Here is a 26,832-nt window from a genome sequence, read left to right as displayed (position 1 = left end):
CTCCATACAGCAGGTCAGCAGCAGGAAGCATGAAGTGCTCTAAAACTTGCTGGTAGACGGCTGCGTTGACCCTGGATCTCAGGAAACAGAGTGGACCGACACCAGCAGATGACATGGCACCCCAAACCATCACCCAACCATGCAAATTTTGCATTTCCTTTGGAAATCGAGGTCCCAGAGTCTGGAGGAAGACAGGAGAGGCACAGGATCCACGTTGCCTGAAGTCTAGTGTAAAGTTTCCACCATCAGTGATGGTTTGGGGTGCCATGTCATCTGCTGGTGTCGGTCCACTCTGTTTCCTGAGATCCAGGGTCAACGCAGCCGTCTACCAGCAAGTTTTAGAGCACTTCATGCTTCCTGCTGCTGACCTGCTCTATGGAGATGGAGATTTCAAGTTCCAACAGGACTTGGCGCCTGCACACAGCGCAAAATCTACCCGTGCCTGGTTTACGGACCATGGTATTTCTGTTCTAAATTGGCCCGCCAACTCCCCTGACCTTAGCCCCATAGAAAATCTGTGGGGTATTGTGAAAAGGAAGATGCAGAATGCCAGACCCAAAAACGCAGAAAAGTTGAAGGCCACTATCAGAGCAACCTGGGCTCTCATAACACCTGAGCAGTGCCAGAAACTCATCGACTCCATGCCACGCCGCATTAACGCAGTAATTGAGGCAAAAGGAGCTCCAACCAAGTATTGAGTATTGTACATGCTCATATTTTTCATTTTCATACTTTTCAGTTGGCCAACATTTCTAAAAATCCCTTTTTTGTATTAGCCTTAAGTAATATTCTAATTTTGTGACACACGGAATTTTGGATTCTCATTTGTTGCCACTTCAAATCATCAAAATTAAATGAAATAAACATTTGAATGCATCAGTCTGTGTGCAATGAATAAATATAATGTACAAGTTACACCTTTTGAATGCAATTACTGAAATAAATCAAGTTTTTCAAAATATTCTAATTTACTGGCTTTTACCTGTATATATTTTTTTCCACAGGCATGACGTCGTGACATACTGGCAGAGGAGCATGTTCGGCAGCGCACAATCACAGAGTACTTACAAGCAGACACAGTGTGGAGACAGAAAAGGGAGAACGGACGCATTTTGGCCTAAAAACTGACGATAAAAGTGAAGTTTTAACACTGAAACGCCTTCAGGAAGAGGTGCTTTAAGACATGGCTCGCTAGCAAATAAAGTGAGTTTCTTACAAGTATCATTATCACTGGAGGAGGAGGAATAGCTAAACATGCTTCAGTACACACCGTAGGAGGATACAATAGCTTATCGGCGCCACAATGTAAACAAATGCCATGGGTGGATCTACACCTGACATTCACTGTAATGATACCAAGTACAATAGCGTATCTAGTCAATACTACCGTATTTTCCGCACCATAAGGCGCCCTGGGTTATAAGCCGCGCCTTCAATGAACGGCATATTTCAAAACTTTGTCCACCTATAAGCCGCCCCGTGTTGTAAGCCGCATCTAACTGCGCTAAAGGAATGTCAAAAAAACAGTCAGATAGGTCAGTCAAACTTTAATAATATATTAAAAACCAGCGTGATGTGGGCGCGCATGGAGTCGTATATCAACATGGACGGAGCTGCGTGAAAAAAGCCACCCGGCCTCTTCGCGTAAACTTAAACTTCCCTTAACCACTCGCTCATCTTTTCTTCATCCATCCATCCCTTCGAGTTAGCTTTTATGATGACGCCGGCTGGAAAGGTCTCTTTTGGCAAGGTCTTCCTTTTGAATATCACCATGGGTGGAAGTTTCTGGCCATTAGCATGGCAAGCTAGAACCACAGTGAAGGATGACTTCTCATTCCCTGTGGTGCGAATATTCACCGTACGTGCTCCCGTTGTATCCACAGTGCGGTTCACAGGAATATCAAAAGTCAGTGGAACCTCGTCCATGTTGATAATGTTCTCTGGCCGGATCTTTTTTTCAGCTATCTTGTTTTTACAATATGCACGGAAAGTAGCCAGCTTTTCTTGAAAGTCTTTAGGCAGTTGCTGTGAAATAGTAGTCCGTGTGCGGATGGAGAGATTGCGTCTTTTCATGAACCGGATCCCTGTCGCTTAGTAGGAGCCATTTTGTGGTCTTTACAGATGTAAACACACAAAGGAAATGAAACGTACGGTAATATCCGCGCGCTTTTTCTTCTTCTACGCGGGCGGGTGGTTGCTTACTGTAGAAGAAGAAGCGCTTCCTGTTCTATGGGGGCGGGTGCTTACCTTGGCGGTTGCTTGCGTAGAAGAAGAAGCACTTCCTCTTCTACGGGGAAAAAAGATGGCGGCTGTTTACCGTAGTTGCGAGACCGAAACTTTATGAAAATGAATCTTAATATTAATCCATATATAAAGCGCACCGGGTTATAAGCCGCACTGTCAGCTTTTGAGTAAATTTGTGGTTTTTAGGTGCGGCTAATAGTGCGGAAAATACGGTACAATGATTACATCGATGTTTTTTAGAATCACAACATTTTTTTTCCATTTATATTTTGTTTATAAATTTAAGAAATACGTCCCTGGACACATGAGGACTTTGAATACGACCAATGTATGATCCTGTAACTACTTGGTATCGGATCGATACCTAAATGTGTGGTATCATCCAAAACTAATGTAAAGTATCAAAGAAGAGAAGAATAAGTGATTATTACATTTTAACAGAAGTGTAGATAGAACATGTTGAAACAGAAAGTAAGCAGATATTAACAGTAAATGAACAAGTGGATTAATAATCATTTTTTACAGTTTGTCCTTAATAATGTTGACAAAATAATTATGTATAAATGACACAATATGTTACTGCCAGTGTTGGGTTAGTTACTGAAAACCAGTAACTAGTTACAGTTACTAGTTACTTTATTTCAAAAGTAACTCAGTTACTAACTCAGTTACTTACACCAAAAAGTAATGCGTTACTGTGAAAAGTAACTATTTAGTTACTTTTTTTTTTTTTTTTTTTTTTTTAAAGCTCCCATTAATGCCCTTTTTGCCTTCATTTCAGTACTGTTATTGCACTGGAGAATAATACAATATGTTGATCAACTTGACATGCATTTTTATTTTCCTTTTAACATAATGAATGAAAAACAGTGCAACATAAAAAGGCATTCCTCCTTTCTTTAAACTTGGACCAATGACTATGAATAAAAAACAAGTTAAAGTGCAACATAAGAAGGCACATCATCTTCCTTGAAACATAAAGCCTGACATTTGGAGTGATGCTGCTGTCTTCCACACTTGGAGCCATGGATTGTAGAATACTTGTTTTCAGTGGCAGGATCATTGACACAGATGGTGAAGTTTCAGTGCTCAGTAGAGATGGAACACTTTTGAGGGGTTTAAGCACCTGGAGGACCTCACCTGCCACTCTCACATCATCATCAGACAGGGTGACATTTGTCTTCAGGGTGTTGTGGGTCAATGCGGAGTATATAGCTGCCTGCTGCTCCAACATATCATAAGTGGAGTTCCACCTCGTTGGGACATCATGTATGAGCAGGCAGCTTTAGCATTTCTTGCTTTGTCTTAAGCACATGAGCAGCTGTTGTGCTTGGGTGGAAGTAGGAAACCTTCCTGATCCTCCCAAAGAGGCGCTCCATCCTATTGACTGAGATTCCCTTCTATGATGCCAAATTCACTACATGTGCAAAGCACCTATCTGTGGTCCCAGTCCTGCCTCATTCTCTGTAATTATTTCATTTTTGGCATTATCACGTGTGACTGGGATATCTTTATCTTCCATTCCTCCACTGCTTGTGTCAGCACCTGCGCAAGGTGACTCTCGTAGAGGGGGCGTGTCTTCTCATCTCCGAGTCTGCTGTGATGAAGTGAGCGCTTATAGTTCCGCTGGACGTCCACCCGTCTGTCATGAGCGCAACAGCTGATGCTCGGGATAGTTCATCCACAACTTTTTTCTTCTCCTGCTCATAAAGATCTGGCACAATCTTATCGCTGAAGTGGGTGCGCGACGGGATGTCGTAACGTGGTTCAAGCACGTTCAGCATGTGTTTAAAACCCTCGTTTTGCACAACCGAGTCTGCACTTATAAACACACCGATTCGATGGCGCGGGGCGTTCAAGCTCCTCCGTTACTCCGCTCGCCATGACCACGCTGTGTGTGGACTGAACGTGCCAACAACTTTTTTGTTTTTGTTTCATATATCAAACCGCACCCACACACACACACACATAGACCGCGCCTCTTTTCTTCTCTCCAGCTTGTGACAGAGGAAGATTCAGAAGAACGACACCGCAGCGCTTCTGTTTCTAGCCGATACTACATCAAAAGTAACGTAAAATAACGCAGTAACGCATCATGTAGTAACGGTAACTAAATTACTGATTAAAAAAAAATAACGCGTTAGATTACTAGTTACCGCCGAAACTAACGGCGTTACAGTAGTCCCAACACTGGTTACTGCGTATGTCAGCAGACTAATTAGGAGCCTTTGTTTTTTACTACTAAAAGACAAGTTGTCTAGTATGTTCACTATTTTATTTAAGGACTAAATTGCAATAATAAACATATGTTTCATGTACCCTAAGACTTTTTGTTAAAATAAAGCCAATAATGCCATTTTTTTGTGGTGCCCTTTATTTAGAAAAGTATCGAAATACACTTTGGTACCGGTACCAAAATATTGGTATCGGGACAACCCTCGTTTGTTAGTGCATTCGATTTGCACAGCATTTTTTCAATGTATTCCATTCTATTTCAAACCAACTATATATATTGTATTCTACAAACCCCGTTTCCATATGAGTTGGGAAATTGTGTTAGATGTAAATACAAACGGAATACAATGATTTGCAAATCATTTTCAACCCATATTCAGTTGAATATGCTACAAAGACAACATATTTGATGGTTTTTTTTTGCAAATAATCATTAACTTTAGAATTTGATGCCAAAGAAGTTGGGAAAGGTGGCAAAAAAGACTGAGAAAGTTGAGGAATGCTCATCAAACACTTATTTGGAACATCCCACAGGTGAACAGGCTAATTGGGGAACAGGTGGGTGCCATGATTGGGTATAAAAGTAGATTCCATGAAATGCTCAGTCATTCACAAACAAGGATGGGGCGAGGGTCACCACTTTGTCAACAAACGCGTGAGCAAATTGTTGAACAGTTTAAGAACAACATTTCTCAACCAGCTATTGCAAGGAATTTAGGGATTTCGCCATCTACGGTCCGTAATATCATCAAAGGGTTCAGAGAATCTGGAGAAATCACTGCTAGGCTAAGCCCGTGACCTTCGATCCCTCAGGCTGTACTGCGTCAACAAGCGACATCAGTGTGTAAAGGATATCACCACATGGGCTCAAGAACACTTCAGAAAACCCACTGTCAGTAACTACAGTTGGTCGCTACATCTGTAAGTGCAAGTTAAAACTCTCCTATGCAAGGCGGAAACCGTTTATCAACAACACCCAGAAACGCCGTCGGCTTCGCTGGGCCCGAGCTCATCTAAGATGGACTGACGCAAAGTGGAAAAGTGTTCTGTGGTCTGACGAGTCCACATTTCAAATTGTTTTTGGAAACTGTGGACGAAGAGGAAAAGAACCATCCGGATTGTTCTAGGCGCAAAGTGTAAAAGCCAGCATGTGTGATGGTAATGGGGGTGTATTAGTGCCCAAGACATGGGTAACTTACACATCTGTGAAGGCGCCATTAATGCTGAAAGGTACATACAGGTTTTGGAGCAGCATCCAAGCAACGTTACCGTGGACGCCCCTGCTTATTTCAGCAAGACAATGCCAAGCCACATCCTGAATAACAACAGAATACAATGATTTGCAAATCCATTTCAACTTATATTCAATTGAATAGACTGCAAAGACAAGATATTTAACGTTCAAACTGCTAAACTTTGTTATTTTTGGCAAATATTAGCTCATTTTGGAATTTGATGCCTGCAACATTGTTTCAAAAAACCTGGCACAAGTGGCAAAAAAGACTGAGAAAGTTGAGGAATGCTCAACAAACGCTTATACGGAACATCCCACATACCACCATCCGGACTGTTCTCGGCGCAACGTTCAGAAGCCGGCATCTGTGATGGTATGGGGGTGTATTAGTGCCCAAGACATGGGTAACTTACACATCTGTGAAGGCGCCATTAATGCTGAAAGGTACATACAGGTTTTGGAGCAACATATGTTGCCATCCAAGCAACGTTACCATGGACGCCCCTGCTTATTTCAGCAAGACAATGCCAAGCCACGTGTTACATCAACGTGGCTTCATAGTAAAAGAGTGCGGGTACTAGACTGGCCTGCCTGTAGTCCAGACCTGTGTGTGGTGCATTATGAAGGCTAAAATAGCACAAATTGAACAACTTAAGCTGTACATCAAGCAAGAATGGGAAAGAATTCCACCTGAGAAGCTTCAAAAATGTGTCTCCTCAGTTCCCAAACGTTTACTGAGTGCTGTTAAAAGGAAAGGCCATGTAACACAGTGGTGAACATGCCCTTTCCCAACTACTTTTGCAAAAAAATAAATAAAGTTTATGAGTTTGAACATCAAATATGTTGTCTTTGTAGCATATTCAACTGAATATGGGTTGAAAAGGATTTGCAAATCATTGTATTCCGTTTATATTTACATCTAACACAATTTCCCAACTCATATGGAAACGGGGTTCGTATTCGAATAATGATGTACATACCATCATGGTCAAGACGTTCATAAGGCCGCACCCTAAACCCAATGTCGCTGCACCAAAAAAAATATTGCATTGATTTGGTTGATTCTGTTCATAACTTTTATGGACAGAATTTCTAGGCGCAGTCAAGGCGTTGAGGGGATCTGGTTTGGTGGCTGCAGGATTTAGGTCTCTGCTTTTTGCAGATGATGTGGTCCTGATGGCTTCATCTGGCCAGGATCTTCAGCTCTCGCTGGATCGGTTCGCAGCCGAGTGTGAAGCGACTGGGATGAGAATCAGCACCTCCAAGTCCGAGTCCATGGTTCTCGCCCGGAAAAGGGTGGAGTGCCATCTCCGGGGTTGGGGAGGAGATCTTGCCCCAAGTGGAGGAGTTCAAAGTACCTCGGAGTCTTGTTCACGAGTGAGGGAAGAGTGGATGGTGAGATTGACAGGTGGCGTCTTCAGTAATGCGGACGCTGTATCGATCCGTTGTGGTGAAGAAGGAGCTGAGCCGGAAGGCGAAGCTCTCGATTTACCGGTCGATCTACGTTCCCGTCCTCACCTATGGTCATGAGCTTTGGGTTATGACCGAAAGGACAAGATCACGGGTACAAGCGACGGAAATGAGTTTGGGGTTCTCCCTTAGAGATAGGGTGAGAAGCTCTACCATCCGGTGGGAGCTCAAAGTAAAGCCGCTGCTCCTCCACATGGAGAGGAGCCAGATGAGGTGGTTCGGGCATCTGGTCAGGATGCCACCCGAACGCCTCCCTAGGGAGGTGTTTAGGGCACGTCCGACCGGTAGGAGGCCGCGGGGAAGACCCAGGACACGTTGGGAAGACTATGTCTCCCGGCTGGCCTGGGAACGCCTCGGGATCCCCCGGGAGGAGCTGGACGAAGTGGCTGGGGAGAGGGAAGTCTGGGCTTCCCTGCTTAGGCTGCTGCCCCCGCGACCCCACCTCGGATAAGCGGCCTCAGTGGCCTAGTGGTTAGAGTGTCCGCCCTGAGATCGGTAGGTTGTGAGTTCAAATCCCGGCCGAGACATACCAAAGACTATAAAAATGGGACCCATTACCTCCCTGCTTGGCACTCAGCATCAAGGGTTGGAATTGGGGGTTAAATCACCAAAAATGATTCCCGGGCGCGGCCACCGCTGCTGCCCACTGCTCCCCTCACCTCCCAGGGGGTGATCAAGGGTGATGGGTCAAATGCAGAGAACAATCTCGCCACACCTAGTGTGTGTGTGTGACAATCATTGGTACTTTAACTTTAACTTAAGAAGATGGATGGTTGGGACCTCATTTTAGAATGCCATATGTAGTGTATGTGCGAGTCTAGTTCCAGAGCAAAAACAATGTGTTTGCCTCACATTATCTCCAGCTGACACTTAAGCGGTTTCCGGTGCCAAAATGTCTGCAAAAAAAAAACCTCTCCTCGCATCCACAAGACACCGAAGGGACACGACAGGAAATAGCTGTTGCGTCATTTACTCCGCTTTTGTGAAGTCGGCGAGCCCGATTGCACGCATTCGGAAGATACTTTGGATTAAAGATAAATCCAACTGTTTTTTTTTGCTCTCCCCTCATAAACAACAGGATATTATAACTGAGTGGATTGAGCAGGAAACCCCACAATATTACGTCAGTGGATCATTGAAAAAAAAATTTTAGGGCCCGCATGGCCCATTGCAAAAATAAATAATAAAAAAAAATAAAATAAAAATTGCGCTCTAGCGCCCCCTAGGGAAAAAAAAAACTAGACTGCTTGTAACTCCCACTAGGAAGGTCGGAGAGACATGAAACAAAAACCTCTATGTAGGTCTGACTTACACCTACCTTTCATAATCGTATATGCTCGGGCAAAAATCAACAGGAAGTTGGCAATTCCCCCTTCAAGACAAAAAAGTACTAAAAACAGTCACTTTTGCCTCTTTGAGCTGTAATTTGAACCCCCTTAACACGCTTCAAAACTCACCATATTTGACGCACACATCAGGGCTAGCGAAAATTGCCTTTTGATAAAAAAAACCAAACCCCAAAAATAAAAATTGCGCTCTAGCGCCCCCTAGAAGAAAAAAAAAACTAGACTGCCTGTAACTCCCACTAGGAAGGTCGGAGAGACATGAAACAAAAACCTCTATGTAGGTCTGACTTACACCTACCTTTCATAATTGTATATGCTCGGGCAAAAATCAACAGGAAGTTGGCAATTCCCCCTTCAAGACAAAAAAAGTACTAAAAACAGTCACTTTTGCCTCTTTGAGCTGTAATTTGACCCCCTTAACACGCTTCAAAACTCACCATATTTGACGCACACATCAGGGCTAGCGAAAATTGCCTTTTGATAAAAAAACCAAACCCCAAAAATAAAAATTGCGCTCTAGCGCCTCCTAGGGAAAAAAAAAACTAGACTGCCTGTAACTCCCACTAGGAAGGTCGGAGAGACACGAAACAAAAACCTCTATGTAGGTCTGACTTACACCTACCTTTCATAATTGTATATGCTCGGGCAAAAATCAACAGGAAGTTGGCAATTCCCCCTTCAAGACAAAAAAGTACTAAAAACAGTCACTTTTGCCTCTTTGAGCTGTAATTTGAACCCCCTTAACACGCTTCAAAACTCACCATATTTGACGCACACATCAGGGCTAGCGAAAATTGCCTTTTGATAAAAAAACCAAACCCCAAAAATAAAAATTGCGCTCTAGCGCCCCCTAGGAGAGAAAAAAAACTAGACTGCTTGTAACTCCCACTAGGAAGGTCGGAGAGACATGAAACAAAAACCTCTATGTAGGTCTGACTTACACCTACCTTTCATAATTGTATATGCTCGGGCAAAAATCAACAGGAAGTTGGCAATTCCCCCTTCAAGACAAAAAAAGTACTAAAAACAGTCACTTTTGCCTCTTTGAGCTGTAATTTGAACCCCCTTAACACGCTTCAAAACTCACCATATTTGACGCACACATCAGGGCTAGCGAAAATTGCCTTTTGATAAAAAAACCAAACCCCAAAAATAAAAGTTGCGCTCTAGCGCCCCCTAGGAGAAAAAAAAAACTAGACTGCTTGTAACTCCCACTAGGAAGGTCGGAGAGACACGAAACAAAAACCTCTATGTAGGTCTGACTTACACCTACCTTTCATAATTGTATATGCTCGGGCAAAAATCAACAGGAAGTTGGCAATTCCCCCTTCAAGACAAAAAAGTACTAAAAACAGTCACTTTTGCCTCTTTGAGCTGTAATTTGAACCCCCTTAACATGCTTCAAAACTCACCAAACTGAACGCACACATCAGGACTGGCTAAAATTGCGATCTAATGAAAAAAACCTAACCCCAAATCTAAAAATTGTGCTCTACCGCAATTTTTTAATAAAACGCAGAAAAAACCAAACCCCAAAAATAAAAATTGCGCTCTAGCGCCCCCTAGGAGAAAAAAAAAACTAGACTGCTTGTAACTCCCACTAGGAAGGTCGGAGAGACACGAAACAAAAACCTCTATGTAGGTCTGACTTACACCTACCTTTCATAATCGTATATGCTCGGGCAAAAATCAACAGGAAGTTGGCAATTCCCCCTTCAAGACAAAAAAAGTACTAAAAACAGTCACTTTTGCCTCTTTGAGCTGTAATTTGAACCCCCTTAACACGCTTCAAAACTCACCATATTTGACGCACACATCAGGGCTAGCGAAAATTGCCTTTTGATAAAAAAAACCAAACCCCAAAAATAAAAATTGCGCTCTAGCGCCCCCTAGGAGAAAAAAAAAACTAGACTGCTTGTAACTCCCACTAGGAAGGTCGGAGAGACATGAAACAAAAACCTCTATGTAGGTCTGACTTACACCTACCTTTCATAATTGTATATGCTCGGGCAAAAATCAACAGGAAGTTGGCAATTCCCCCTTCAAGACAAAAAAAGTACTAAAAACAGTCACTTTTGCCTCTTTGAGCTGTAATTTGACCCCCTTAACACGCTTCAAAACTCACCATATTTGACGCACACATCAGGGCTAGCGAAAATTGCCTTTTGATAAAAAAAACCAAACCCCAAAAATAAAAATTGCGCTCTAGCGCCCCCTAGAAAAAAAAAAAAAACTAGACTGCTTGTAACTCCCACTAGGAAGGTCAGAGAGACACGAAACAAAAACCTCTATGTAGGTCTGACTTACACCTACCTTTCATAATTGTATATGCTCGGGCAAAAATCAACAGGAAGTTGGCAATTCCCCCTTCAAGACAAAAAAGTACTAAAAACAGTCACTTTTGCCTCTTTGAGCTGTAATTTGAACCCCCTTAACACGCTTCAAAACTCACCATATTTGACGCACACATCAGGGCTAGCGAAAATTGCCTTTTGATAAAAAAACCAAACCCCAAAAATAAAAATTGCGCTCTAGCGCCCCCTAGGAGAAAAAAAAAACTAGACTGCCTGTAACTCCCACTAGGAAGGTCGGAGAGACATGAAACAAAAACCTCTATGTAGGTCTGACTTACACCTACCTTTCATAATTGTATATGCTCGGGCAAAAATCAACAGGAAGTTGGCAATTCCCCCTTCAAGACAAAAAAAGTACTAAAAACAGTCACTTTTGCCTCTTTGAGCTGTAATTTGAACCCCCTTAACATGCTTCAAAACTCACCAAACTGAACGCACACATCAGGACTGGCTAAAATTGCGATCTAATGAAAAAAACCTAACCCCAAATCTAAAAATTGTGCTCTACCGCAATTTTTTAATAAAACGCAGAAAAAACCAAACCCCAAAAATAAAAATTGCGCTCTAGCGCCCCCTAGGAGAAAAAAAAAACTAGACTGCTTGTAACTCCCACTAGGAAGGTCGGAGAGACACGAAACAAAAACCTCTATGTAGGTCTGACTTACACCTACCTTTCATAATTGTATATGCTCGGGCAAAAATCAACAGGAAGTTGGCAATTCCCCCTTCAAGACAAAAAAAGTACTAAAAACAGTCACTTTTGCCTCTTTGAGCTGTAATTTGAACCCCCTTAACACGCTTCAAAACTCACCATATTTGACGCACACATCAGGGCTAGCGAAAATTGCCTTTTGATAAAAAAACCAAACCCCAAAAATAAAAATTGCGCTCTAGCGCCCCCTAGGAGAAAAAAAAAACTAGACTGCTTGTAACTCCCACTAGGAAGGTCGGAGAGACATGAAACAAAAACCTCTATGTAGGTCTGACTTACACCTACCTTTCATAATTGTATATGCTCGGGCAAAAATCAACAGGAAGTTGGCAATTCCCCCTTCAAGACAAAAAAAGTACTAAAAACAGTCACTTTTGCCTCTTTGAGCTGTAATTTGAACCCCCTTAACATGCTTCAAAACTCACCAAACTGAACGCACACATCAGGACTGGCTAAAATTGCGATCTAATGAAAAAAACCTAACCCCAAATCTAAAAATTGTGCTCTACCGCAATTTTTTAATAAAACGCAGAAAAAACCAAACCCCAAAAATAAAAATTGCGCTCTAGCGCCCCCTAGGAGAAAAAAAAAACTAGACTGCTTGTAACTCCCACTAGGAAGGTCGGAGAGACATGAAACAAAAACCTCTATGTAGGTCTGACTTACACCTACCTTTCATAATTGTATATGCTCGGGCAAAAATCAACAGGAAGTTGGCAATTCCCCCTTCAAGACAAAAAAAGTACTAAAAACAGTCACTTTTGCCTCTTTGAGCTGTAATTTGAACCCCCTTAACAGGCTTCAAAACTCACCATATTTGACGCACACATCAGGGCTAGCGAAAATTGCCTTTTGATAAAAAAACCAAACCCCAAAAATAAAAATTGCGCTCTAGCGCCCCCTAGGAGAAAAAAAAACTAGACTGCTTGTAACTCCCACTAGGAAGGTCGGAGAGACACGAAACAAAAACCTCTATGTAGGTCTGACTTACACCTACCTTTCATAATTGTATATGCTCGGGCAAAAATCAACAGGAAGTTGGCAATTCCCCCTTCAAGACAAAAAAGTACTAAAAACAGTCACTTTTGCCTCTTTGAGCTGTAATTTGAACCCCCTTAACACGCTTCAAAACTCACCATATTTGACGCACACATCAGGGCTAGCGAAAATTGCCTTTTGATAAAAAAACCAAACCCCAAAAATAAAAATTGCGCTCTAGCGCCCCCTAGGAGAAAAAAAAAACTAGACTGCCTGTAACTCCCACTAGGAAGGTCGGAGAGACATGAAACAAAAACCTCTATGTAGGTCTGACTTACACCTACCTTTCATAATTGTATATGCTCGGGCAAAAATCAACAGGAAGTTGGCAATTCCCCCTTCAAGACAAAAAAAGTACTAAAAACAGTCACTTTTGCCTCTTTGAGCTGTAATTTGAACCCCCTTAACATGCTTCAAAACTCACCAAACTGAACACACACACATCAGGACTGGCTAAAATTGCGATCTAATGAAAAAAACCTAACCCCAAATCTAAAAATTGTGCTCTACCGCAATTTTTTAATAAAACGCAGAAAAAACCAAACCCCAAAAATAAAAATTGCGCTCTAGCGCCCCCTAGGAGAAAAAAAAAACTAGACTGCTTGTAACTCCCACTAGGAAGGTCGGAGAGACATGAAACAAAAACCTCTATGTAGGTCTGACTTACACCTACCTTTCATAATTGTATATGCTCGGGCAAAAATCAACAGGAAGTTGGCAATTCCCCCTTCAAGACAAAAAAAGTACTAAAAACAGTCACTTTTGCCTCTTTGAGCTGTAATTTGAACCCCCTTAACACGCTTCAAAACTCACCATATTTGACGCACACATCAGGGCTAGCGAAAATTGCCTTTTGATAAAAAAACCAAACCCCAAAAATAAAAATTGCGCTCTAGCGCCCCCTAGGAGAAAAAAACAACTAGACTGCTTGTAACTCCCACTAGGAAGGTCGGAGAGACATGAAACAAAAACCTCTATGTAGGTCTGACTTACACCTACCTTTCATAATTGTATATGCTCGGGCAAAAATCAACAGGAAGTTGGCAATTCCCCCTTCAAGACAAAAAAAGTACTAAAAACAGTCACTTTTGCCTCTTTGAGCTGTAATTTGAACCCCTTAACACACTTCAAAACTCACCATATTTGACGCACACATCAGGGCTAGCGAAAATTGCCTTTTGATAAAAAAACCAAACCCCAAAAATAAAAATTGCGCTCTAGCGCCCCCTAGAAAGAAAAAAAAAAAACTAGACTGCTTGTAACTCCCACTAGGAAGGTCGGAGAGACACGAAACAAAAACCTCTATGTAGGTCTGACTTACACCTACCTTTCATAATTGTATATGCTCGGGCAAAAATCAACAGGAAGTTGGCAATTCCCCCTTCAAGACAAAAAAAGTACTAAAAACAGTCACTTTTGCCTCTTTGAGCTGTAATTTGAACCCCCTTAACATGCTTCAAAACTCACCAAACTGAACGCACACATCAGGACTGGCTAAAATTGCGATCTAATGAAAAAAACCTAACCCCAAATCTAAAAATTGTGCTCTACCGCAATTTTTTAATAAAACGCAGAAAAAACCAAACCCCAAAAATAAAAATTGCGCTCTAGCGCCCCCTAGAAGAAAAAAAAAACTAGACTGCCTGTAACTCCCACTAGGAAGGTCGGAGAGACATGAAACAAAAACCTCTATGTAGGTCTGACTTACACCTACCTTTCATAATTGTATATGCTCGGGCAAAAATCAACAGGAAGTTGGCAATTCCCCCTTCAAGACAAAAAAAGTACTAAAAACAGTCACTTTTGCCTCTTTGAGCTGTAATTTGAACCCCCTTAACATGCTTCAAAACTCACCAAACTGAACACACACACATCAGGACTGGCTAAAATTGCGATCTAATGAAAAAAACCTAACCCCAAATCTAAAAATTGTGCTCTACCGCAATTTTTTAATAAAACGCAGAAAAAACCAAACCCCAAAAATAAAAATTGCGCTCTAGCGCCCCCTAGGAGAAAAAAAAAACTAGACTGCTTGTAACTCCCACTAGGAAGGTCGGAGAGACATGAAACAAAAACCTCTATGTAGGTCTGACTTACACCTACCTTTCATAATTGTATATGCTCGGGCAAAAATCAACAGGAAGTTGGCAATTCCCCCTTCAAGACAAAAAAGTACTAAAAACAGTCACTTTTGCCTCTTTGAGCTGTAATTTGACCCCCTTAACACGCTTCAAAACTCACCATATTTGACGCACACATCAGGGCTAGCGAAAATTGCCTTTTGATAAAAAAAACCAAACCCCAAAAATAAAAATTGCGCTCTAGCGCCCCCTAGGAGAAAAAAAAAACTAGACTGCTTGTAACTCCCACTAGGAAGGTCGGAGAGACATGAAACAAAAACCTCTATGTAGGTCTGACTTACACCTACCTTTCATAATTGTATATGCTCGGGCAAAAATCAACAGGAAGTTGGCAATTCCCCCTTCAAGACAAAAAAAGTACTAAAAACAGTCACTTTTGCCTCTTTGAGCTGTAATTTGAACCCCCTTAACATGCTTCAAAACTCACCAAACTGAACGCACACATCAGGACTGGCTAAAATTGCGATCTAATGAAAAAAACCTAACCCCAAATCTAAAAATTGTGCTCTACCGCAATTTTTTAATAAAACGCAGAAAAAACCAAACCCCAAAAATAAAAATTGCGCTCTAGCGCCCCCTAGGAGAAAAAAAAAACTAGACTGCTTGTAACTCCCACTAGGAAGGTCGGAGAGACATGAAACAAAAACCTCTATGTAGGTCTGACTTACACCTACCTTTCATAATTGTATATGCTCGGGCAAAAATCAACAGGAAGTTGGCAATTCCCCCTTCAAGACAAAAAAAGTACTAAAAACAGTCACTTTTGCCTCTTTGAGCTGTAATTTGAACCCCTTAACACACTTCAAAACTCACCATATTTGACGCACACATCAGGGCTAGCGAAAATTGCCTTTTGATAAAAAAACCAAACCCCAAAAATAAAAATTGCGCTCTAGCGCCCCCTAGGAGAAAAAAAAAACTAGACTGCTTGTAACTCCCACTAGGAAGGTCGGAGAGACATGAAACAAAAACCTCTATGTAGGTCTGACTTACACCTACCTTTCATAATTGTATATGCTCGGGCAAAAATCAACAGGAAGTTGGCAATTCCCCCTTCAAGACAAAAAAAGTACTAAAAACAGTCACTTTTGCCTCTTTGAGCTGTAATTTGAACCCCTTAACACGCTTCAAAACTCACCATATTTGACGCACACATCAGGGCTAGCGAAAATTGCCTTTTGATAAAAAAACCAAACCCCAAAAATAAAAATTGCGCTCTAGCGCCCCCTAGGAGAAAAAAAAAAACTAGACTGCTTGTAACTCCCACTAGGAAGGTCGGAGAGACATGAAACAAAAACCTCTATGTAGGTCTGACTTACACCTACCTTTCATAATTGTATATGCTCGGGCAAAAATCAACAGGAAGTTGGCAATTCCCCCTTCAAGACAAAAAAAGTACTAAAAACAGTCAATTTTGCCTCTTTGAGCTGTAATTTGACCCCCTTAACACGCTTCAAAACTCACCATATTTGACGCACACATCAGGGCTAGCGAAAATTGCCTTTTGATAAAAAAAACCAAACCCCAAAAATAAAAATTGCGCTCTAGCGCCCCCTAGAAGAAAAAAAAAACTAGACTGCCTGTAACTCCCACTAGGAAGGTCGGAGAGACATGAAACAAAAACCTCTATGTAGGTCTGACTTACACCTACCTTTCATAATTGTATATGCTCGGGCAAAAATCAACAGGAAGTTGGCAATTCCCCCTTCAAGACAAAAAAAGTACTAAAAACAGTCACTTTTGCCTCTTTGAGCTGTAATTTGAACCCCCTTAACATGCTTCAAAACTCACCAAACTGAACGCACACATCAGGACTGGCTAAAATTGCGATCTAATGAAAAAAACCTAACCCCAAATCTAAAAATTGTGCCCTACCGCAATTTTTTAATAAAACGCAGAAAAAACTGCTCCTCGGAAGAAAAAAAATGACAAAACTGCCTGTAACTCCCACTGGGAAGGTCGGAGAGACATGAAACAAAATCCTCTCCGTAGGTCTCACTTGGACCTACATTTCATAAATTGACAACCCTCAGCAAAAAATCTACAAGAAGCTTGCTATTCCCCCTTCAACACAACATTTTTGTAAAAACCGGTCACCTTTCTTCAAACATTATCTCCTCTGAGCGCGTTTGTTGTTTCGGCTTCAAACTAACACAGGAGAGAGATTGAACCCTTTTGATTAAAAGTTATCGAAAGAGTTTTAATACCGGCTCCGGTTTTGATTTTATGACCCTTCAAAGAGCCGCTGCGCTGATGCTGCTGTTTTTTCAAGAAGGCTGCTTAAAAGCAGGAAGCACCAACGTGCCCACACAATGCAGACAAGGTAGGTACACTAGACAAAAGTATTGGGAGAATTCGGACTAAAAGTAGACAAAAGTATTGGGACACTTATGACGAAAACTGAACAAAAGTATTGGGACACTTAGGACTAGCACCTGCCAAATACGCGGGCCCGACCAACGCTGCTTGCAGCTTTAATCTTTTTTGGGTTCCTCACTAAAAATGTTCATTGGAAAGGCATAAAAACAAACAGGAAGTTAACATTTTTTTATTTTTTTTATTTTCTGTTATATCCATGTCAATCCAATTGAAATTATAAAGCCTAAAATAATTAAAAATTCACTCTAATACTGTTTTTTCTGTCCTTTGTCTTGTTGGCGTCTTTCGACTGCCGTACCTCAGTTGCCCGGGACCCAGAGAACAAAACCGCCTCTGCTCTTCTTGAAGTCGGCGTTGGTTTGGCCCACCTTGGTTTCCACGGTAACGGTCTTTGGTTTGCCCCGCACGTGCAGCCGGATGTTCGCTGGGCACACCTGCACAGGTAGCGAGCGTTTTTGTACCCTGCGGGACAAAAAGAGACAAAAAATAAATTAAAAAAAATTTAAACTTTGTTGCAACAAATCATTTCCAGGTGTTTGCGGGCCAGCATACTTGCCAACCTCCGATTTCGGGAGGTGGGGGGGAGGGGAGGGGCGTGGCTAAGAGGGGAGGAGTATATTTACAGCTAGAATTCACCAAGTCAAGTATTTCATATATATATATATATATATATATATATATATATATATATATATATATATATATATATATATATACACACACACAGGTAAAAGCCAGTAAATTAGAATATTTTGAAAAACTTGATTTATTTCAGTAATTGCATTCAAAAGGTGTAACTTGTACATTATATTTATTCATTGCACACAGACTGATGCATTCAAATGTTTATTTCATTTAATTTTGATGATTTGAAGTGGCAACAAATGAAAATCCAAAATTCCGTGTGTCACAAAATTAGAATATTACTTAAGGCTAATACAAAAAAGGGATTTTTAGAAATGTTGGCCAACTGAAAAGTATGAAAATGAAAAATATGAGCATGTACAATACTCAATACTTGGTTGGAGCTCCTTTTGCCTCAATTACTGCGTTAATGCGGCGTGGCATGGAGTCGATGAGTTTCTGGCACTGCTCAGGTGTTATGAGAGCCCAGGTTGCTCTGATAGTGGCCTTCAACTCTTCTGCGTTTTTGGGTCTGGCATTCTGCATCTTCCTTTTCACAATACCCCACAGATTTTCTATGGGGCTAAGGTCAGGGGAGTTGGCGGGCCAATTTAGAACAGAAATACCATGGTCCGTAAACCAGGCACGGGTAGATTTTGCGCTGTGTGCAGGCGCCAAGTCCTGTTGGAACTTGAAATCTCCATCTCCATAGAGCAGGTCAGCAGCAGGAAGCATGAAGTGCTCTAAAACTTGCTGGTAGACGGCTGCGTTGACCCTGGATCTCAGGAAACAGAGTGGACCGACACCAGCAGATGACATGGCACCCCAAACCATCACCCAACCATGCAAATTTTGCATTTGCTTTGGAAATCGAGGTCCCAGAGTCTGAAGGAAGACAGGAGAGGCACAGGATCCACGTTGCCTGAAGTCTAGTGTAAAGTTTCCACCATCAGTGATGGTTTGGGGTGCCATGTCATCTGCTGGTGTCGGTCCACTCGGTTTCCTGAGATCCAGGGTCAACGCAGCCGTCTACCAGCAAGTTTTAGAGCACTTCATGCTTCCTGCTGCTGACCTGCTCTATGGAGATGGAGATTTCAAGTTCCAACAGGACTTGGCGCCTGCACACAGCGCAAAATCTACCCGTGCCTGGTTTACGGACCATGGTATTTCTGTTCTAAATTGGCCCGCCAACTCCCCTGACCTTAGCCCCATAGAAAATCTGTGGGGTATTGTGAAAAGGAAGATGCAGAATGCCAGACCCAAAAACGCAGAAGAGTTGAAGGCCACTATCAGAGCAACCTGGGCTCTCATAACACCTGAGCAGTGCCAGAAACTCATCGACTCCATGCCACGCCGCATTAACGCAGTAATTGAGGCAAAAGGAGCTCCAACCAAGTATTGAGTATTGTACATGCTCATATTTTTCATTTTCATACTTTTCAGTTGGCCAACATTTCTAAAAATCCCTTTTTTGTATTAGCCTTACACAATATTCTAATTTTGTGACACACGGAATTTTGGATTTTCATTTGTTGCCACTTCAAATCATCAAAATTAAATGAAATAAACATTTGAATGCATCAGTCTGTGTGCAATGAATAAATATAATGTACAAGTTACACCTTTTGAATGCAATTACTGAAATAAATCAAGTTTTTCAAAATATTCTAATTTACTGGCTTTTACCTGTATATATATATATATATATATATATATATATATATATATATATATATATATATATATATATATATATATATATATATATATATATATTGTCGGAGGCAGATATTTACATATATCCGAATTTAAGTTGTACTTCTTTCATTTCTTAGTCATATTTGAAAACAGCTCGTGTTTTCCATTTCTTCTCTTGATGCTCTGTCAGCAAGTAAACTGTGTGTGTTAACCTTGAGTTCTTTGGAATGTATTATGACTAGGGAGACGTTGTGCTTGTATTATGGCTAGGGAGGGGGAAGGAAAGAGGGGTTTTTGGCGTTGGGAAGACAGACCATTTTGGGAGGCGCAATAGAATGTTCTAGGGTTAGACTGGTCTCAAAATGTATATTGGCAAAGCTTTGAAAATATACAACAAAATACCTATTCTGTCTCTGGTGGTTTTTCAACTCAGCTTTAAGTGTCGTAAAGAGCTTGGGAGCGAATTGTGACTTGAATTCCCTGGGAGGAACAACTGGTCCAAAACGCAACAATATATATATATATATATATATATACCGTATTTTCCGCACCATAAGGCGCCCTGGGTTATAAGCCGCGCCTTCAATGAACGGCATATTTCAAAACTTTGTCCACCTATAAGCCGCCCCGTGTTATAAGCCGCATCTAACTGCGCTAAAGGAATGTCAAAAAAACAGTCAGATAGGTCAGTCAAACTTTAATAATATATTAAAACCAGCGTGATGTGGGCGCGCATGGAGTCGTATATCAACATGGACAGAGCTGCGTGAAAAAAGCCACCCGGCCTCTTCGCGTAAACTTAAACTTACCTTAACCACTCGCTCATCTTTTCTTCATCCATCCCTTCGAGTTAGCTTTTATGATGACGCCGGCTGGAAAGGTCTCTTTTGGCAAGGTCTTCCTTTTGAATATCACCATGGGTGGAAGTTTCTGGCCATTAGCATGGCAAGCTAGAACCACAGTGAAGGATGACTTCTCATTCCCTGTGGTGCGAATATTCACCGTACGTGCTCCCGTTGTATCCACAGTGCGGTTCACAGGAATATCAAAAGTCAGTGGAACCTCGTCCATGTTGATAATGTTCTCTGGCCGGATCTTTTTTTCAGCTATCTTGTTTTTACAATATGCACGGAAAGTAGCCAGCTTTTCTTGAAAGTCTTTAGGCAGTTGCTGTGAAATAGTAGTCCGTGTGCGGATGGAGAGATTGCGTCTTTTCATGAACCGGATCCCTGTCGCTTAGTAGGAGCCATTTTGTGGTCTTTACAGATGTAAACACACAAAGGAAATGAAACGTACGGTAATATCCGCGCGCTTCTTCTTCTTCTATGCGGGCGGGTGGTTGCTTACAGTAGAAGAAGAAGCGCTTCCTGTTCTATGGGGGCGGGTGCTTACCTTGGCGGTTGCTTGCGTAGAAGAAGAAGCGCTTCCTGTTCTACCGGGAAAAAAGATGGCGGCTGTTTACCGTAGTTGCGAGATCGAAACTTTATGAAAATGAATCGTAATATTAATCCATATATAAAGCGCACCGGGTTATAAGGCGCACTGTCAGCTTTTGAGAAAATTTGTGGTTTTTAGGTGCGCCTTATAGTGCGGAAAATACGGTGTATATATATAAGAAATACTTGACTTTCAGTGAATTCTAGCTATAAATATATATTTATTTTATGGTGTATATATATATATATATATATATATATATATATATATATATATATATATATATATATATATATATATATATATATATATATATATATATATATATATATAGAAATACTTGAATTTCAGTGTTTATTTATTTACACATATACTTGTTGAGTTAAGGGTTGAATTGTCCATCCTTGTTCGGTTCTCTGTCACTATTTTTCTAACCATGCTGAACACCCTCTCTGATGATGCATTGATGTGTGGCACGGACAAAAGTGCTTTCATCAAATGCACTAGATGGCAGTATTGTCCTGTTTAAGAGTGTCACAACATTGCTGTTTACGGCAGACGAACTGCTTTACGGTAGACGAAAACATGACTGCTGTTGTTGTGTGTTGTAACCGCGCTGGGAGGACGTTAATAAAACTGCCTAACAATAAACCCACATAAGGAACTAAGAACTCGCCCTCGATCATTCTACAGTTATAACGTCATTGGGCAGGCACACCGTTTATATTGTGGGACCTGAGTCCGCTTGAATTTCGGGAGATTTTCGGGAGATAATTTGTCCCGGGAGGTTTTCGGGAGAGGCGCTGAATTTCGGGAGTCTCCCGGAAAATCGTATGCGGGCCAGATAAAATGATGTCTCAGGCCAGATGAGTTTGACACCTGTGAGCTCATACTACATCATGGGATCTCACTGGCCACTGCATTAGGTACACCTCTCAATTGGGATCCAATACAAATCTGTCTGTCTTTCCGAAAATGTGTAGAAAAAGTCCAATACTGCAGCACAACACGTAACTGCTGGAGTCAACAGTGCAGAATCTTTGTAAAGGTGGAATTTGTGTATTGAATTCCGTCCCGTCACTCCGGCTAACGTCTCACTTATTTGACAGCCGGGCTTGTTCGACCGCCGCTAAAGACGAGCCGGCGTGACGCCAAACCCCCCCCCCCTTCCCAAACCTCCCGTGGCAAACACAAGCTGGCACCGCACATGACTAAGCAGCGTCCGCGCACAAAAAGACTCCTCTACTGTACGCCTCGGGCTGCATCACTGCCACGGTGACTGTAGCTCATGTGTGCAATCGAACGCACGCCTCTCCCCACGGTTTTGAGCTGGGAACGTCTCGAAAGCAGATGCCGAGCGGCTATTTGTGGGCATCTTTTGATTGTTGGTAATGTAAGCAGAATTGGCCGACTGAGCGCTCGCTCAGCTTCACTTCATGAAAGGGAAACTTTAGTTCAAAGAATCCAGGCTTGCGTAATATTTACTGGTTCGGGAAGAATTTTGGCACGGCAGGTAAGTAGATCGTTTGATGGCTGAACATACCTTTCATCCATTTATTGCACATCATCAGGGTCGCAGGTGAGCTGGAGCCTACCCTAGCTGATTTTGGGTGAGAGGTGAGGTAGGGATGTCCCGATCCAGGTTTTTGCACTCCCGATCCGATACCGATACTGACCGATACTGGCCTATCCGAGCATGTATTAAAGTTATTTAGCCTACTTAGTTGTCAGAATCATGTTGAAAAGGGTTTTAGTACTCTTGATAACAACTAGCCAGCTGAATTAGGGGAGTTTGAATAATACACAATGGTTGGTAACGACCGCCAAAATTAGTAGGACAAAACGGCGCTCACCAAATACTCGAATCAGTGAAGCATGTTTAATATAAACAGTGTGCTTTATAACAATTAGGGAGGTTTGTGTCATGTTTGTCCTCCCACAGAAACCATATTAAAACAAAAAATAGATTGTTTTCCCCTCATCTTTTTCCATTTTTCATACATTTCTGAAAAAGCAGCGCAACAGAGTCGCATGCGGCTCTAGAGCCGTGGGTTGCCGACCCCTGATCTAGTGTAACATAGGGTTGCCCCGATACCATTAATTTAGTACAAGTACTAAAATATACAGTACAGGCCAAAAGTTTGAACACACTTACTTATTCAATGCATTTTCTTTATTTTCATGACTATTTACATTGTAGATTGTCACATCAAAACTATGAATGAACACATGTGGAGTTATGTACTTAACAAAAAAAAAAAGGTGAAATAACTGAAAACAAGTTTTATGTTCTAGTGTCTTCAAAATAGCCACCTTTTTGCTTTGAGTACTGCTTTGCACACTCTTGGCATTCTCTCCATGAGCTTCAAGAGGTAGTCACCTGAAATGGTTTTCACTTCACAGGTGTCATAGTTTTGATGCCTTCAGTGACAATCTACAATGTAAATAGTCATGAAAATAAAGAAAACGCACTGAAATACAACAGCCTGTATTCACGTCCGCTTTCCCACAATATAAACAGCGTGCCTGCTCAATGACGTTATAACTGTAGAATGATCGAGGGCGACTTCTTGGTTTCTTATGTGGGTTTATTTTTAGGCAGTTTCATTAACGTCCTCCCAGCGCGGTAACAACAGTCATGTTTTATTTTACCGTAAAGCAGTTCGTCTGCCGTAAACAGCAATGTTGTTGTAATATATTGAGTTGGAGGCAATAACCAGGCGAGGTGATGAAGTACGTCTCTTTACTGTAGACTTCAGAACAGACTCGCACACTTGACGTCAGGTGCGCAACACCACGTAAATCGTTGGCCAACCAAAAAAGTAACCCCAGTACGCTATAGCCAACATTCACCAGGAGATGGCAACAGACAAACATAGATCACTCTATTACATTCCTCCCCTTTCAGAAATACTCAAAATAAATAAACAACCCAACCAAAAAATGCAGCATCTCAATTAAAAATCCGTACTTAAGCCACATTCTTTTTTTTTTTTTTTTTTAGTACTGAACTCTTAACCCTCATTTGTAAACAATAACATGCTTATTAGAGATGCGCGGATAGGCAATTATTTCATCCGCAACCGCATCAGAAAGTCGTCAACCATCCGCCATCCACCCGATCTAACATTTAATCAGAACCACATCCGCCCGCACCCGCCCGTTGTTATATATCTAATATAGACGATGCAAGGCATTAGTGAGGTTATAAAGCTTTTGCCTGTTAAAGAAAGGAGACTGATCCAATGCAGCACAGACATTCGCGTGCCACGCTGTCACGACCCAGACGCACACCAGTGCGCAATCATATGGGAGCCGCGCTGAGCGCACCTCCAAGCGCGTCTCGCTGCCGGCGACGGCCGGGTATGGGCCCGACGCTCCAGCGCCATCCATTTTCAGGGCTAGTTGATTCGGCAGGTGGATTGTTACACACTCCTTAGCGGGTTCCGACTTCCATGGCCACCGTCCTGCTGTCTATATCAACCAGGGTGAGCCCCACCCCTTTCGTGAGCGCACTGCGCGCGGAGTGACCCCTGTTACGCGCCCCCGGCAACAGGGGTGGCGGGCAGGTAAGCTGCGCGGGCGGAGCGCGCGGAGTGACCCCTGTTACGAGCCCCCGGCCACGGGGGTGGCGGGCAGGTAAGCTGCTTACCTGCTGCGCGTGACGCCGGCCGCGGCGAAGGCGGACGAGGCGGGGTGTCGGTGCGGTGGGCGCGGTGGTGACCCTGGACGTGCGTCGGGCCCTTCTCGCGGATCGCCTCAGCTACGGCTCCCGGTGGGGCCCTCTCGGGGGAAGGGGCCTCGGTCCCGGACCCCGGCGAGGCGTCCCTTCTCCGCTCCGTAAAAGTGTCCATCTCTTTTCTTTTTTTCTTCTTGTGTTGTGGCATATGCTGCAGGTGCCTGCTCGTTTTTCGTATGTGGGTAACAACATTTAACTATGTATATATATTTCCCAATTGGTTTAACTGCCACCCGCCTGAATCTATTTAAAATCTAATTTTTTTTTATTTCAACCGCCCGACCCGACCCGCGGATAAAATCTAATTTTTTATAATTTCATCCGCCCGATCCGCGGATAATCCGCGGACTCGGCGGTTGTGCCCCCAAACCGCGCATCTCTAATGCTTATTATACAAACAGTATTTGTACACCTTTAACACAGATTTGTATACTGTCTTCAGAGATTCAGTTTTTTTTGGTGGTACTCGAAACCTTTCTGGGTACCTGCGAAAGGGTGTTCAGCATGGTTAGAAAAATAGTGACAGAGAATAGAACAAGGATGGACAATTCAACCCTTAACTCAACAATGAGTAGATGAGTGTTATGTGTGTGTATATGTGTAAATAAATGAACACTGAAATTCAAGTATTTCTTTTATATATATATATATATATATATATACCATATATTAGAGATGCGCGGTTTGCGGACAACCGCGGAGTCCGCGGATTATCCGCGGGTCGGGCGGTTGAAATAAAAAAAAATTAGATTTTATCCGCGGGTCGGGTCGGGCGTTTGAAATTAAAAAAAATTAGATTTTAAATAGATTCAGGCGGGTGGCAGTTAAACCAATTGGGAAATATATATACATAGTTAAATGTTGTTACCCACATACGAAAAACGAGCAGGCACCTGCAGCATATGCCACAACAGAAGAAGAAAAAAAAAAAGAGATGGACACTTTTACGGAGCGGAGAAGGGACGCCTCGCCGGGGTCCGGGACCGAGGCCCCTTCCCCCGAGAGGGCCCCACCGGGAGCCGTAGCTGAGGTAATCCGCGAGAAGGGCCCGACGCACGTCCAGGGTCACCACCGCGCCCACCGCACCGACACCCCGCCTCGTCCGCCTTCGCCGCGGCCGGCGTCACGCGCAGCAGGTAAGCAGCTTACCAGCCCGCCACCCCCGTTGCCGGGGGCGCGTAACAGGGGTCACTCCGCGCGCAGTGCGCTCACGAAAGGGGTGGGGCTCACCCTGGTGAGCCGAGTGGGCCACTTTTGGTAAGCAGAACTGGCGCTGCGGGATGAACCGAACGCCGGGTTAAGGCGCCCGATGCCGACGCTCATCAGACCCCAGAAAAGGTGTTGGTTGATATAGACAGCAGGACGGTGGCCATGGAAGTCGGAACCCGCTACGGAGTGTGTAACAACCCACCTGCCGAATCAACTAGCCCTGAAAATGGATGGCGCTGGAGCGTCGGGCCCATACCCGGCCGTCGCCGGCAGCGAGAGCCGCGACGAGTAGGATGGCCGCCGCGGTGCGCTTGGAGGTGCGCTCAGCGCGGCTCCCAGATGATTGCGCACTGGTGTGCGTCTGGGCCGTGACAGCGTGGCACGCATTGAATGTCTCTGCTGCATTGGATCAGTCTCCTTTCTTTAACAGGCAAAAGCTTTATAACCTCACTAATGCCTTGCATCGTCTATATTAGATATATAACAACGGGCGGGTGCGGTTTTGATTAAATGTTAGATCGGGTGGATGGCGGATGGTTGACGACTTTTGTGATGCGGTTGCGGATGAAATAATTGCCTATCCGCGCATCTCTAATATATATATATATATATATATATATATATATATATATATATATATATATATATATATATATGAAATACTTGACTTGGTGAATTCTAGCTGTAAATATACTCCTCCCCTCTTAGCCACGCCCCCGACCCACCCCGACCACACCCCCCACCTCCCGAAATCGGAGGTCTCAAGGTTGGCAAGTATGATTTTAACAGAAATAAAAGGTGTTGCAGACTTAAATTATGGTCTGCATGTTCCACGACATTAACAAAACACTACATGTTGGCCCACATGACGCCATGAATGTGCAGTAAATGAGTGTCTCCATGGTAGTACACACAAAAGTACCTCCACTTTTGCACTCGCTATCAATTGCGACGGCAGTCTTAGACCATCCC

The 26,832-nt window shown here is 42.7% G+C and overlaps 1 protein-coding gene across 2 annotated transcripts in view; it reads right to left on the bottom strand.

Moving 5' to 3' along the window:
* Positions 1 to 17,343: 17,343 nt before the first annotated feature.
* The window catches only part of myo1g (myosin IG), a 213,946-nt gene continuing 204,457 nt past the window's right edge, over positions 17,344 to 26,832 (bottom strand). For both annotated transcript variants that reach the window (XM_061983202.1, XM_061983203.1), the window contains one exon: positions 17,344 to 17,615. In XM_061983202.1, the coding sequence (XP_061839186.1) occupies positions 17,453 to 17,615 (163 nt within the window). In that variant the 3' untranslated portion in view covers positions 17,344 to 17,452. The remainder of the gene's footprint in view (positions 17,616 to 26,832) is intronic.

Source organism: Nerophis lumbriciformis, linkage group LG21 (assembly GCF_033978685.3).
Source record: "Nerophis lumbriciformis linkage group LG21, RoL_Nlum_v2.1, whole genome shotgun sequence".
Classification (NCBI taxonomy): Eukaryota; Metazoa; Chordata; class Actinopteri; order Syngnathiformes; family Syngnathidae; genus Nerophis; species Nerophis lumbriciformis.
The sequence above is the reverse complement of the archived record's forward strand: the minus strand, read 5'-3'. Positions and strand labels throughout refer to the sequence as shown.